Raw genomic sequence first — 15,317 nt, forward strand, 5'->3', positions numbered from 1 at the left:
TGCTTTTTGCCTCTTTTCTTCCAGATTGTCCTTCACTTCTGTTTATTTGCATTCCCAATAAGTAATTCTCTCTCTTGCTTCTTTGGTAAGACTTGCCACCATAGATTCAAGTTTTTCTATTATGTTGATTATTTCTACTATGCAGGCCATAAATTTTGCTTTCATAATTTTTATTTCTCTTTTACATTATTCAGGAATATCCTGCTGTGTTTCTATACTTTCTTAGAAATCCACAGGGTCTTCTGTATCATCAGGTGTTAATTCATTTTCCTTTATCTGATGTTATCTATTCATAGATGTCTGGACTTGTTCAGCTAATCTGGAAGCCATGTTCCCTTCTGTTATTAATATTTTCTCTGTTAAGTTATCTGCTTCTGCTCAAGGTCTTTAAATGAATTTTCTTTCTCCTAAGGTCTTTGATAATTTGGGTCTTTTTTCCTATTTTCCCGTATGTCTCACTTTTCTCACTCTTTCCCCTCTGATTGTGCTTTCCCTAAGGGCTCAAAGCAACTGAAGTCTCCTTCCAAGCTTGGCAATTCTCATTTCACCAGCCTTGGACTCTTGGTCAAGTGACTACAGGGTGAACAGAACTGGCTCCAGCTGGATGTGGGGCCCTTTCCCTCAGGCTCTGTGGAGGGCCACACATGCATTACCCCATTTCCCTCTGCTCCTCCATTCTCTATCCAAGGACTTTTACAGTTCAGAGAGCTTTGCCACAGTGCAGTCCCAGACCAAGAAATTTTGATTTTTGAAAACATGAGGGGGGAGTAGAATTGAGTTCTATTGCAAGCCCTTGGTTTCTCTTATCCTATCAAATTGTAGCTGAGGGGGTGGGAGTTCTGAGGAAGTGAATTAGGGGTTGAAGAATAGCCTTCTCTGCTATTGATTCACTGGAGTTTTACCTCATTAGAGTTCTTGGCGTCCTAGACCAATGGTATCAACCTCAAATAGAACCAGGTACACTAAAGTGACCAGAAAGATCCTACAGGCTGCATATTGACTTAGAATGCCACATATTAGCATTATCTATGTTCTGTTGTATTTTTAGGGGCAACTAGGTAGCTCAGTGGATAGAGTACTGGGCCTACAGTCAGGAACACTCATCTTCCCGAATTCAAATCTGGCCTTAGACACTTACAAGCTGTGTGATCTTGGGCAAGTCACTTAACCCTATTTGCCTCCATTCCCCTTGCTTAATAAATTCTAACTGCTGTAAAGGTAGGCTTTGGCTCATTTATGAATAAGGGGCCATGAATCAACACCTGATGACACAGCGGACCCTGTGGATTTCTAAGAAAGTATAGAAACACAGCAAGATATTCCTGAATAATCTAAAAGAGAAACAGAGGAAAGAGTGATGAATTTGGGGTAAGAAGATTTCATGGCATTTACCGCTTGTCTGATCTTCAGCAAATTGCTTAATCTTTTTTGTCTGAACGCAAACATAAAAGGAGGTGGGGGTGGCGTTAATATAGATGATTTTTTTAGGTCCTTTCCAGCTCTAACCTTATGATGCTAAACTTTATGTCAGAGAAAGATGACTTCTCTATAGTAATAGGCACCTAAATCCACATATCCAGATGCTGGAGTAACGGTCTATCAGACAAACCTGGATCCTATTTCTAAAAAAGATCACAGAATATGTAAATTGGGAAGCCAAACAATGCTTCTATTTCCAGTAAAACTACTAAACTGTGGAGATGTTACTCACGTAGAGTTGAAAGGCACTTCCAGGGCTATTTAATTCAATCCCCTCACTTTATAGGTCTTTTTTTTTTTTTTAAAGCTAGGCAATGGGGTTAAGTGACTTAACCAGGGCACACAGTTAGTAAGCATCAAGAGTCTGAGTCCAGATTTGAACTCAGGTCTTCCTGACTCCAGGGCTGGTGCTCTATGTACTGCACCACCTAGCTGCCCCTCCCCTCACTTCATTGATGGAGAAAATAAGGCCCACAGAGGTTAAGTGATTTTCCCAAGGTAATTACAGAGTGAGCATCAGAGGCAAAATTTGAAGCCAGGTACTTTGACTTTGATAGAGCCAGGGCCATGGTTGTATCTATCATACTATATTTCTAGCCCTTCACATTTCTCTAGAAGAGCTAAAAGGAAAATATGCTTGTCTAAGATTGATTCTGCCAGAGAACAGGGTCAAATAGGCAAGGGTAAGCTCTGCCTGGATCTGTAAGGTTAGGGGTAAAAACTCTTACTTGCTGCTGGGGAATCCAGCCATCTATGCAATTTATTTCTGTCAATTGCCTTAACTGATTGACATGTTTACTTGAGAACCCTGAAGCAGCCTCACCAGTTGTCCATATGCAAAGAATATAGGATCTTTCTTTAGATGTGTTTTGGATTATTGACATATTATATTTTTAACCCACTGTAAATAAAGTCAGGGTTAAATATAATACTTTAAGCTTATTCTGAACTAAGAGAGGGCAAAGGAAACATTGTGGATACTTAAGGCCAAATTCAAAAAGCTCAATTGCTGTGATTTCTTACACCTCTCAGAGTTGTTTTATGAGTTTCTTTGCCTTAAGGATGTCAAGGAAGGATTGAGTTATTAACTTATTCTTTGTGTGAAGACAGTAACAGTTTTTCAGTCAAAGACAACTCTAAGTCCTGGAATTAAACCATTTCAAAATGGGCAGTCAAGTCACCAGCTGAATATGGAAAAATATAAGCTTTGGGAAGGAAAGAATCTTTGTAGTTCTGAAGCCATTAGGCGAGAGAGCAAATCTGAAAAAAACAAAAAACAAAAACAAAAACAAATGCAGCAAGTAATTGATGATGCATTATAAAATGGCTGCTGGTATTATGTTCCTGGAAAGAAATGAATTTGAAATGGCCATTGGAATTTTGTAGCTCTCCAGGGCTCCAAGAAAAATCTTCAGGATTCTTTGCAAGTGAAAGTATTCTTCAGGTCTATTGCAGATATGATTACCCACTCCTTCAACTAGCTGACCACTTCTGGAATATAAACAGTTAGAGATTGGAAGGGCAGGGGGCCTTGACTGCCCTTCCTCTAGTGAGCAAGTGTACGAGATCATCATAGCCATGGATTTAGAGGTAGAAGGGCCCTTAGAGACTTCATATTCAAGGAGGAAAAGGGGGAGGGAACTCCAATGAGTGACACTGCCACACTGGGCAGATGCCAACGGGAACAGCATGGAGGTGCCCCTTCCATTGTCCCAAGCTCCATAGGTAGACTAATGACTCTGACGTGCAAAAAGATGCTCACTCTGATCCTCAGGCTCCAACCACTTTAAGGCTTAAACTCGATGTGACATTAGTGGAAGTCTGGCCCGTTACCTGTGGGGCAAGGCAATGGTGTAATCAAAAAACCAAAGTATTATCTGAGTTGCCTAATAAGTAATTAGGAGTAAGGGGCAGGGACTCAGGAAATGTAACTCTGTGCCACATCAGGCAAGTGTCTAGGAAATGGGGAAGTGCTTAGTCTTTCGGTCAGCTGAGCCTTCATATACATGCGTCCTGGGTCGGGGTTCGGGGCCATACTTGTCAAACCAGTTTTCACTAGCACACAATATGGTCCAACTCTCTCATTTTAAAGATGAGGAAACAGGCTCAGAGAGGAAGTAACGTGACCAAGTACAGCTAATAAGTGGCAATCAGAAGGAACCTAATGTTCTTTCCACTCTTATCAGATGTTTTCCTGGAAACCCAACCCCTCTCTCTTCTAACGGGTACAGTGTTCTTCCAGAATAAGCTCCAGTGATCACATCAACCTCCTATGGAAATAAAGTTCTTCAGGAGAGCTCTACCATGGTGGCAGTGAAGGAAGGGGACACTTTCCTCTCCAAATCAAGCACTTTATCCCCTTTTGCTGGGCTGAAACATGCCACACTACTATTGTTTAATGCCACATAAGAGAGATCCCGTATAAGCCCCCAAATGTACCAGGGTTTTACGGTTGACACCTCTCTTGTGTAGCCTATATAGGGTAATCACCCTCATTTCTAATGAACGGTTCGTACTTTCATTCATCCTCATCTTGCATTCTAAGGCAATCATAGGGTATTATTATATTTCCTCATAAATGACAAATTTTAAAAACTCAATAATCAACCAGCTTTGAGCCCTCACACTATTAAATGTTATTTATTAAACTGGAAAAACATCTTGTCTCCTAACATTTTGCTCATCTCTCTAATCAAACTACCTTATATCCTAGGCCCAAATAAATATTAAGGTTAGTGCTACAGAATTTATTAAGCATAGCAAACAACAAAACAAATACAAGTTAATTATAACATATTAGCTGTGAAAAAGAAGAAAGTGTCATAGGTCAACATTAGTCAAATGAGGAAGGCATAAATTAATCCCTAACACTCCCACATCATCAACCAGGACTACTTCAAATAAGAAAGTTGGGGGAGACCTGGGGCACTTTGGGTTAGAGTTGCTTCCAAGTAGAACTGACCAGGGAGAGATCCATCTATTGGCCCTTTAGGCAAGGAGAGTATAAAGTGTTCTTTGGACATTGGCAAGGAGCTCCTGAGACCTGAGAAAAACTTCTTACCGTCTGCTTTTAACCTTCTTGATAGTGGTTTTTATCTTACTGAATTACTTTCACGTAAAGGCACCGGAATACATTTTTTGGTACAAGATTGCCTGAATCCTCGGTGTCCAGAATGATTCACTGCACCAGATATGGAACTCAGACACACAGCCTGAGCCCCCTCTAAGTATCACTACCACTATTTACTTCCTCAGTTCTGGAGACACAGTGTTACCACTCTGCTGTCTCAGAATACCAATTAAAAATAAAATTCTCAAGAATTCTCTTTATAGATACTTCTTTGTAAGAGTGTAAACCAGTTCTCAAGAGAGTTGTCCTAATTCTCTCTGCACCTCAATCACTCACTTTCTCTCTATCAGAATGAACAGATAATTCTGAATGAGTATAACCGCTGTGTCTCAGGATTCCATTTCCTCTTAAAGATACAGTATCCCGGTTCGATGGGATAGGATATTGAAATTGGTGTCATATTTCTAGTATGTAGCAGGCAGTAAAGTTTGCTACCTCCCCACCAAAATCTTAATAATGCTGTTCTGTATAGCAACGTACTACATCGTAATTCAACATAAACTATGTTTTAATACTTCTAGTTCCTAATCAATATACCCTGGTGGTTATTTGTTTATGAGCAGGAGAGTTTTCAAGGAGTAAACAGTTTATGATTTAAATATTTCTGGAAAATATCCATTAAGATATTTTAATCCTACTATAGCTAACAATTATACATACGTCACTTTAAAGTTTGCAAAGAGCTTTACCTAAAATCATCTCATTTCATCTTCACAGCAACCATGCACAATAGGTTGCTGCTATTATCACCATTTTACAGATGAAGAAACTAAATCTGAGAGAGGGTAAATGGCTTATCTGAAGTACCCTCAGCTAGCAAGTGTCTGGGGCAGGATTCAAACCCTGGTCTTCTTGACTTCCAGTGCTGGCCTCTATCTACTAACACATTTAGCTGCCCATAATGTAGTCTACAGCAATATATTTCAATACCTCAATTGCTCTACTACCAACTTATTTAGAACAAATATCAATAGCTATCACAATGTCATCACACTGGTCTGTCCACATTATTCTGAATTAAAAAAAGAAAACCAGCTGTTCAGAACACGTATGTGCTGAAGGAGTCACGTTAGAGATTATCTGGGTGCAAAAATGTAACTTCTCATAACAAGATTTGGCTCTGCAAGTAACAAGAGGTTAGAAAGAATAAATGAATCAAGGTATCATAGATCTGAATCCCTGTGGCTGCTTATTTAATTACAGGTATTCATGGCAGCCTTTGTGTATCCTACCTGCTAATAACTGTTAGCCAGAGATGACCAGAATCCCTGTGATCTTTCTTCACAGTCCGTAAGTGAAACTAATGATTCCGATTCTCATCTTTACATTTTCCTACCTCTCTGGCCTTGAAAACTGGCTAAGCTCTTCTATTGGATTCTCCTCATCTTATCTTCTATTCTCATGGGAAATTCCCCATGATGACACCCCATTCTACCCTTGACCAACCTCCATGCAACAGCTGTAATATGAACTTGGGTCAACTGCTTACAAAACAACTGGTTTTTATCGCTATACCACAACTGTATGTGGCCCATGGGATAGGCTAACAAAAAATTAAATTTTTATGCAAATATTTTGCAAAATAAAAGAGGTACTTTTTCATATCTTTTGAAGTAAAAATCCTCCTGAAAAGAGACCAATAATTACTCAATTTCATCAAAAGCAGTGGTTTATTATTGAATTTGTACTTGAAATATTCACATCTTAGATTCATTTCAACAAACATTTATTAAAAATCTACTTTGCACCAGGCACTTGTACTATGTGTTAAGGCTACAAAGACTAAAACAAAACTGGCTCTGCCCTCCAAGAGCTTACAGTCTGCTAGAACACTCATTTTCATTTCCAAAAGTTCATTACACTGTCATAATACTTGAAAACTTTATGTTTAAACTTGAAACAAGGACACTGAACATTAATTCTGTCAAAACAGTGCTACCAATACTAAAAAAAGAAAATGCACCGTTACAGACTCATGATAGATTTTTATTCAGCAGAAGCAGCAACAGAGTAAGAAATCTGATGCTCCTTTTAACAACGAGATCTTGAGTGACATGGAGATGTTGACGAGCTTAGGTGGGCTGTTTGCCTTTGTCCACTGGTGAAGGTTCATGCTGTTGACAAGGCTGAGGTTGAGTTTCCATTTCTTCTTCCAATTCTACGATGAGTGGAGCAGAAGCCTTGGGAGACTGTGAAGAACTGACTGGCTTTTCTTGACCAATATCACATGTCCAGATGTCGGGTTTTATATAAAATTCAAGAGCATCAGTATTCAGGGTTGCATTTTCTTCCAAAGAATTGATTTTCCCACCCTCGCAATCTGCAGGCTTAGCTCTGTCCACACTCAAGTCTTCTGTCTTAGATGACGAAATCTCGTCTGATTTGGCAGAGCCCCCTGGGAGTGAATCTAAGCCAGAGAGTTGCTGACTGGAAACTGACCAGGGGACTTCTAACTCAGTTTCTTCCCCCTGCACAAGCAGTGCGGCTGATTCCAGCTCTTCTATTTCCAACCCCAGCTGACCCTTTGTAAGGTAAGTTCTCTGCAGAGTTTCAGCAAGGCTTGCCAACTTTCTGGACCTTAAATAAACAAAATTAAAGATACATTAGACAACTCCACAAAAAGTGTTTTTTTCCTTGGGTGAAAATCATGGCTTATATATTTCAAAGTGGCTCCTCTCCTGAATCACTTAAGTTATAAACACTGAATAAATTCATTATTAAGGCAGAACTTTTTAAAAATGCAAAATGTCAACACAAAGTACATAGTCATACAGCATCCTCCCTATCCCTGACAAAAATCTCATCCCCATCTTTCAGAGAAAAGCTACAGGCAGTGGCTTCAGCAACACAGCTGGGAGATGGGGAGAGATATACAAACGCATAACATATCCATGGCTAGAAGGCAAAATGGGGTTGGAGTGCACATTGAAGGTTAGAGCACACAGGTTCATCTTCATTTGTGAAAATGCAGACACAATCACGTATTACTATTTCTACAATAGACTTCAGTTGTTTGGTACAATACAATGTTATGCAGGTCAGAAGGTGGATCAAATTTATAATGGTGTGAACCAGCCACAGTAAGAGTGTCAATGGTGGGACTGATGTTCTCATAGGCCAAGTTAACTCTGTGCTAGAGTACAAGAATTTCCAGAGAGCCCAGGAAACAGAGGAGGTAAGTTTGGTACAGAGGAAGAAGACTGTGAGATCAGTTGGAGTGAATTACTCATTTCTGAAAGGGCTGTAAAATTGCTTTTGTCCAACAATTCAAAAGCACAGGAAGCATTCTTTAAAGTGTAGTTCCAGAATTAACTTGATTTATTTAACAGGATGGCATCTACACACCCAAAGTTGTGCATGGCACCAGTTACATTTAAAACCATGGCACAGAAGACCAATGGAGATCTAGATTACACACATCCTCATTTTACAAGACGTCAGGGCCCAGCTTCCATCCTCTATTATTAATAATAGTCCTAACTGAAGCATAGACTACAAACAATCCAAGAAATGGGAAATGGAAACCGTGAGAAAAGAGTCAGTGTAAATGTCTGAAATGAGCACTGTGATATTAGCAAGGAGGACTGAAGGCACAGAGTTTTGACTTCAATGAAAACATATACAATCTTTCATTCCTGAACTATTAAAAAAACTTTTATTAAGTCCATTTTCACTGCATTCCTCTTACAACATGGGCTTCATTCATTATAAAAGACCCCTACAGACCCCTTCTCAAAATAACTTTTATAAATGCATAAAATAAAATAGATTATACAAAGGACACCAATTATATTGAAATACAGTTATCAATGTTTAAAAAAAAAAAAGTTAATGAGCTTCAGGTTAAGAACCCCTGATACAGAATGAACAAGCTGAGCACATGTTAATCAGTGTGAAGAGATCATCTGGTGAAAGCAAACTTCTGGGTGGTGACAACTGGTGGAGGTTAGGGAGCAGAGGGCAGTGGCGGCTTCTGTGTTGGGCCTGTAAAGTTTAACGGGATGTACACAGATGTCTAGTTAGCCACAGTCATTCCTTATACTGCCACTGAGCCTACTACACAATCTATATTAGCATGGGAGTCAGCAGGAAGAAGTGAAGACATTTATGTAGTGCTTTAAAGTTTCCTGATTACTTTATCTCTCCCTTGCAACCATCTTAAGAGCGTTTCTTAAAGGTGAGGAGATGGAGGCTAACATATTGACTTGCCCATGTTCACAGACTTAAGCCCAGCTTTCTCTTGAACTCTGGACCAGAATTTTTTCCACAATGCCATGGTGGATCCATGTCATCACATTCACTTTGTCAGCTGCCTTGTCTGAATTTTATCAGCTAAGATTTACTCCCAATGATCATTCGTAGCAGAGGAACTTCACTGGGGCAGTTGAACCACGCATAGAACAAAACCACATGAGTTTTAATTTTATATGCAAATGTTCTTTTGAAATCAAATCTGATTTAACGAAAATTCAGTTATTCAATATACCAGACAAAAAGATAGACACTTGCCATTTTAGTTAAGAGTCCCAAGTTACAGCAAGGCCCTTATCTTAATTCTTACTTTCAAATACTCTTTACTGATTTCCTTTTCCCAAGTAACACCTCCAAAATTCCCAAATCATTCGCCTCTAACCTTGGTTCCCAGACCCTGGATTGCCTTATCAGATGAACTAGAGAAATGACAACCATAAGCGTGGTTTCAACCCAAACCGCCAGGACCCTAAAAAAGACAGAGCAAGCTGTAGTTCCCCTGGGTCCTCCTGGAGTAGCAGCTGATAGAACCTTCTAGGCTCCTTAAGAAAAAGTTTAAAGGGACTAACCCACAATATAACATAACACGGGCAGAAGATACTATACTATAGAGTGACAAAAGTGGCAGGCTTTGAATCAGGAACCAGGTTTTATTTCTCTTTCTGCTGCTCATGAGCTCTGAGACCTCCAAGCAAATCAACTCACTGTTCTGCCTCATTATCTCACACTTGTAAAATGAGGGTGACAACCACCTGACCTCCCCAATTCAGTCAGATGTTGTGACTGCAGCTAGAGACATACACAGGATGCTTTCCAAACCCCTTAGAAAGGGTGCTTAGAAAAAGGTGCTTTATAAACATTTATGAGTATCACTGCTATAGAACAGAAGTCCATTGCCTAAGGAATAAAAGTAAGGTTCATTTGGACTCCATTTCCCTAGACAAATTGCTTAGTAATGACATCTGAAGAACAGGAAGCCATCCCCTCCAAAAAAGCAACACCACAAAGTGCATTGGTCTTCTCAGTCATTGATAAAACCGTAAATTGGTTTTAAAGCTGCCATTCCTTATGGAGCCCATACTGTGCTATTTTAATGGACTCACCTCAGAAAGCACCTACTTTAAAACAGTCAGTGCTTTCTCTATTCATTGTAATACTCATGAGGACTAGAAAACTTTCACATCAAGAAATATACATGCAAAATAAATAACATCATTATTTAATGAAAATCCTAACAAAATCTTGTAATGACAGAGTTGGAATGGACCCAAGGGATCAGACAGAATATATACACTCAATATTTAAAAAAAAAAAAAAAAAACCTCCCAGTTATCATTTATCTTTCTCTTGCCATGAACATACATCCAGTGCTTAGCATGGCATCTGGCACATAGCAGGCATTTAATAAATGTTTATTGACTGACTGACATTAGGAACATAAGGATCTTTGCCTAATGACAATGAGTTCACTGATGAAAGACATGACAGGACAACTAATGTGAGCTATAGTAAATGTCATATTTTTTAAAAATTCGTTTAGAACATTTCCCTTAAGTAGTGAGGTGGGTAACCTCTGCCATGTGATCCATTTTTAAAAAGGCCTTTTATTCTGTTTACCATTCTGTTCTCCACTTGCACCTTCAGGTCTAACCCCTCTCGTCTCCTCTCTGACCTTTCTCCACCATCCATCTCCTTTCATTCACAGGCTAAATTGTCAACCTCACATCCCCGCTTCAAGGATGAAAACCACCAGACACTTCCTTCCCCAGACCTGTTACATCCTCCAACCATCACATCTTCTAACTCTCTCTCCCCTTTCACAGTCAAACTTCTACAAAGAGAAGGCTCTTTTACTACTTCTACTCCTTCCAATCTGGCTTGTGTTACCATCACTTCAAGGAAAAGAATTCACTTGGAGGTCACTAATGGTCTCCCTGTGGCTAAATTCAAGATACCCATCTCTGTCCTCGTTCTCCTTAACCTGTTTACAGCATTTGACATCCACATTTGCAGCCACCCCAGCAATTCAAATCATTCCATTCAATTCAATAAACATTTATGAGACACCTAATGCATGAAAGGCACTGTTCTGGGCACTGGGAATATAAAGACAAGAAAAAAGAGTCATGTAAACTCATTTCAGGCAGAAGAGCCTGGGGAGACAAGGGTCAGCCAAACCTTCCCGTTGGTGCCGGCTGAGCTGGACCAGGGAGGCAGTTGAGGAGTCTGAGAGGGACTGGGGAAGTGGGAGGGAATCCCATGGTGGGTCGCTGGCTTTTTAGTTTGGTTCAGTCCCCCAATATATCACTCTCCCCTTTACCACTCAAAGAACCATCCCTTATAACAAAGACTAAAAGAGTTTCGGGAAAATAAAGTAAGTAAAAATAAAATAATAAAATAAAAGAGAGAGAAAAGCAGTTTAAGAAAAAGGAACATATCAATCAGGGCTAACACAGTGCCCATCACCTGCCACCTCTGCAAAGAAGGGAGTGAAGAAGGTGTAGTCTCATGTGTCTTCCAACAAAGTTTGGTCATCATATTCACAGACTCAATTTTCTGTGGTCATTTTTTTTTTCATTCACAAGGTTGTAGAAAATGTGTCCACTATTCTCCTGGTTCTTCTTGTTTCAATTTGTGCCATCTAAATCTCCCACTCTTTTGGGGATTCTTTATATTTGTCATTTCGTGCTAAGCACTAATAACTCCCATTCGAACATCTCAGAAACTCTTCAACTGATGACAACTAGTTTGTTTCCAGTTCTTTATTACTACTACTACCAAAAAAAAAAAAGTGATGCCACACTCTATTGAATATCAGACCTTTCTACCTTTTACCTCATTGGGGTACATGCCTTGATACGGGATTTCTAGGTCAAAAGGTATAGATAGTGTTACTTTCTAACCATAATTCCAAATAGCTTTCCAAAATAGTTGGACCAATTTAAAGTCCCACCAATAGGGGCTTAGCATGCCTGTCTTTCCACAATCTCTCCAACACTATTACAAAGACCACAAAGGCAGGAGATGAAATGAACCAATTATCTGACTTATTTAGACTGAAAGAGAAAGTAAAGGGGAATAATATGGAATAATTCTGCAAAGACATCTGCGAATCATATTATGAAGGGAGTGAAAGCCTTAGCTAAAGATTTTGTGTTTCTATCATAAAGGCAACAGGGAACCAATGAAGATTTTTGAGCAGAGAGAGGCATGACATGGTCAGATCTGAATCTGAAGAACATCAATTTGTCAGCTGGGTGGAGAATGGTTTAGGCAAATACTGGAAGCAAGGAGACTAATTAAGAGACTACTACTGATAGTCAAGGTTTAACCTGGATCAACAAGACCTAGCAACTCACTGGATGTTGGGGTAGAGAGACAAGGGAGAGAGGAGAAAGGAGGAGAGAGGAGAGGAAGGCAAAGAAGGAGAGGCCAGGAGAGGACAAGACAGGAGAGAGAATTGAGAACAAGTTGCAAGCCTGGCCAACTGGAAAGATGGTGGTGCCTGCCACAGAAACGGGGGAAATCTGATGGAGGACAGGTTTAGGAGAAAACAAAATGAGTTCTATTTTGAAAATGCTGATTTTGAAATGCATATGGGCCACTTAAGTGTTGGTAACATGGGTAATGCTGGTAATGTTCAGGAAAGAGAGGAGAGCTGGAGATAAAGACATGGGAGTCTTCTGCATAGCAATAAGACTGAACTCATGGGAACTGATGAGATTAAACGAGCCTCAGACTAGAGCGTTATGGGGGTGGGCGGGGTAGGGAGAGAAGGACTTATTTTGTTTGATCCTCACAAAAACCCTGAGAAGAAGGTACTATTATTATTCGCACTTTACAGATGAGGAAACTAAGGCCAAGAAAGACAACGTGACCATCCAGGGCCATGCACAGCTGACGATGTTGGAGGCAGGATTCGACCTCAGGTCATCCCGACTTCAAGTCCAACATTCTCCACTAAGGGTCCACCCCTGACCGCTCTGTTTGACCATTCCCCAATTCTCTGTTAGATTGCAGACTCTCTTTACAGCAGGGTCTGTGCCATATTATCTCTGTAGACTAATACAGTGCCTTTCTCACAGCAGGCACTTAAAAATGTTTGCCAAAATGAGATGTTGATGGGATTATGGCTATATTTGAGGTATCACCGTTTTTAGGGTATGAAAACACAGCCCCCAATCACACTTTGTGAATATTCTGTGAGAGGTTAAAAAAACCAACCACCACAAACCATATGGATCTAACTTCTGCAGCACACCCTTAACATAGCTGTGTTGATATCTATTTATTGCCATTGTTTTAAATTTGGTGTGTACTTTACAAGAAAATTGGACCATAGACTTATTTATTGATAAACAGCCAAGCCGTAGTGCAAATGGAACAAAGAAATGTAGGAAAAGAAAACTGGGTAAAAATAGAAAGCATGCATCCTGTTTCTTACTTGAGAGTTTTGCCTCAGACCATCAATCAGCTTCTCACCACTTCCTGCAGCAGCGGGTCTACTATAAATCCTGCAATAACTGACGAGGTTTCATTTCCTCTGCCAAAAGCGGCTAACCTGCAAGGCAGACCCAGCGATACGGGAGCAGCCACCAATAATATAATACGTGGCTCCTACAAGGCCAAAGTGTGAAGTGCTTGTTCTCTGCTCAGTGATTTGTAAAGACCTTTATATTCTATTTCCTGGGGTATTCATAACATAGAAGTTGGAGGGGTGGGGAATTGTGTTTATTAAGTATGAAGTAGAAAAAGTAATGAGTGTACATTCCTGAAACAGTCATACAGGACTGAAATATACAGTTCAACCTGCCCCGTTTAGCTTAAGGCATCTTTAGAATCTTAGGAAAACCACGTCATGTTTTGCTCAGAATTCAGCTGAGTGCTTTGCAAAACCTACAGCGCTATAAAGATGTATCTGAATGGCATAGGAGGTTTTTTTTTTTTTAAACGCATAATGAAGCTGGTCATAGTGGTGCATGCCTGTATCCCAACTACAAGGGAGGCTGAGGCTGCTGGATCTCTTGAGCATGGAAATTCTAAGCCACTCAGTGGACTATGCCAATTGGCCCGCACTAGGTTTAACATCAATATGGTGCCTCCCTCCCTGCAGGGAACATGAGTGACCCCTGCACTTTCAGCCTGGTAGAAAAAGATGAGGAGACCCAAGTTTTTTTTTTTTTTAATGCATGGTGACACATTGATCACCTTTTAATTTTTCTATTGAAAATACCTCATCTAAAACTTCACTGACAATTCCACACATACCCTAGAATGAAGCATATACCTACATTTTCTCCCTGATGCTGGAAGGATAAGCAAACTCAAATGTGAGCAGAAGTTGCAACCAAAGTTCATTCAACCCCTTACGGCATGTTTTGCTCTTTGAGGGCTGCCAAAGCAGGGCACTGGTTGGTGCTCAGGTGATTGGATATTTTTTCTTGTAAGAAGCAAAAGATGTCACAGTGGGATCTTTCACCTGACCAGGATGACCTAATCACTTAGTGTTTACTCAGTCACCAACAGGGCATATTTCAGAAAAATTTATCATTGCATACAGAAAAAGAATTCATTCCAAAAATAGTTGTAATAAGCTTCAAATTGAGAAAGTGAAGTAGGATTCTCTACCCATGATATGCAAAACAGGACAGCAGACAAACAACCTATGCATTCTATGACCACTACAGGAGATTTCTTTAAGGAATGCCCTATAGCATTCACTAATGAAGACAGCTCACTCATTCCTAGGGCAAAAGTTCCAAAGCTGAATGGATGGATTTCCACAGGGTCTGAAGGCAACGCTTCTAGAGATACGTTCTAGCGGGAAGCGCTCCAAGTGGGGAGAAGTGAAGCAGCAGCAGGTCTGACGGCAAGAGGCAACAGGGTACACGACTCAGGAAACGTGGACAACGTCTCCAAAGAAGTGAAGGCTCCTAAACCTGACTGCTAAGAACCCAGAAGACAACATTCCATTCTCATGCCCCAATATGGCACGAGGTTTTAGACAGGGAGTATACTTGTAAATGTTTACCAACCAGCTCTTGGGGGGTGGGGAAAGAGAACCCATGCATGACACACTTCTAAGTTTCATCTGCAATATTAACATTTTATCCATCAATTTCTGAAGTTCAGACCACCAATAAAACAATAAATCCAGTCCTGATTTGTAGCATTTGCCAATTTCTGAGGTGTAAATACTGAAAATTTCAGAGTCTGGTTTCACAAGCTGATATGAGCAGGCCTCAGCAGCCCCCTAGTTACAGAAGACTATGCCAGCAAGTACCAGCTCCTGCAGGTCCTCTCAGCCTGTGAAACTTCCTGGGATGGTCCTAACAAGAGCAGCTGTACCTGCTAAGGAAGGCCCAGCCCTGCTCAGGAAGCAAGGTTCACTGCCAGCAGGCGGGGCCGCTCAGTACTGATCCTCTGGCTACGGGATCTGATGCAACAGATAAACACA

At 40.4% G+C, this 15,317-nt stretch overlaps 1 protein-coding gene across 1 annotated transcript in view; it reads right to left on the reverse strand.

Moving 5' to 3' along the window:
• Window positions 1–6,260: 6,260 nt before the first annotated feature.
• SHQ1 (SHQ1, H/ACA ribonucleoprotein assembly factor) overlaps window positions 6,261–15,317 on the reverse strand; it is a 102,736-nt gene continuing 93,679 nt past the window's right edge. Inside the window, exon 11 of the mRNA XM_027863863.1 lies at window positions 6,261–7,186. Within this exon, the coding sequence (XP_027719664.1) occupies window positions 6,682–7,186 (505 nt within the window). The 3' untranslated portion in view covers window positions 6,261–6,681. The remainder of the gene's footprint in view (window positions 7,187–15,317) is intronic.

Source organism: Vombatus ursinus, unplaced genomic scaffold, assembly GCF_900497805.2.
Source record: "Vombatus ursinus unplaced genomic scaffold, bare-nosed wombat genome assembly UNPS02014773.1, whole genome shotgun sequence".
NCBI classification, from domain to species: Eukaryota; Metazoa; Chordata; class Mammalia; order Diprotodontia; family Vombatidae; genus Vombatus; species Vombatus ursinus.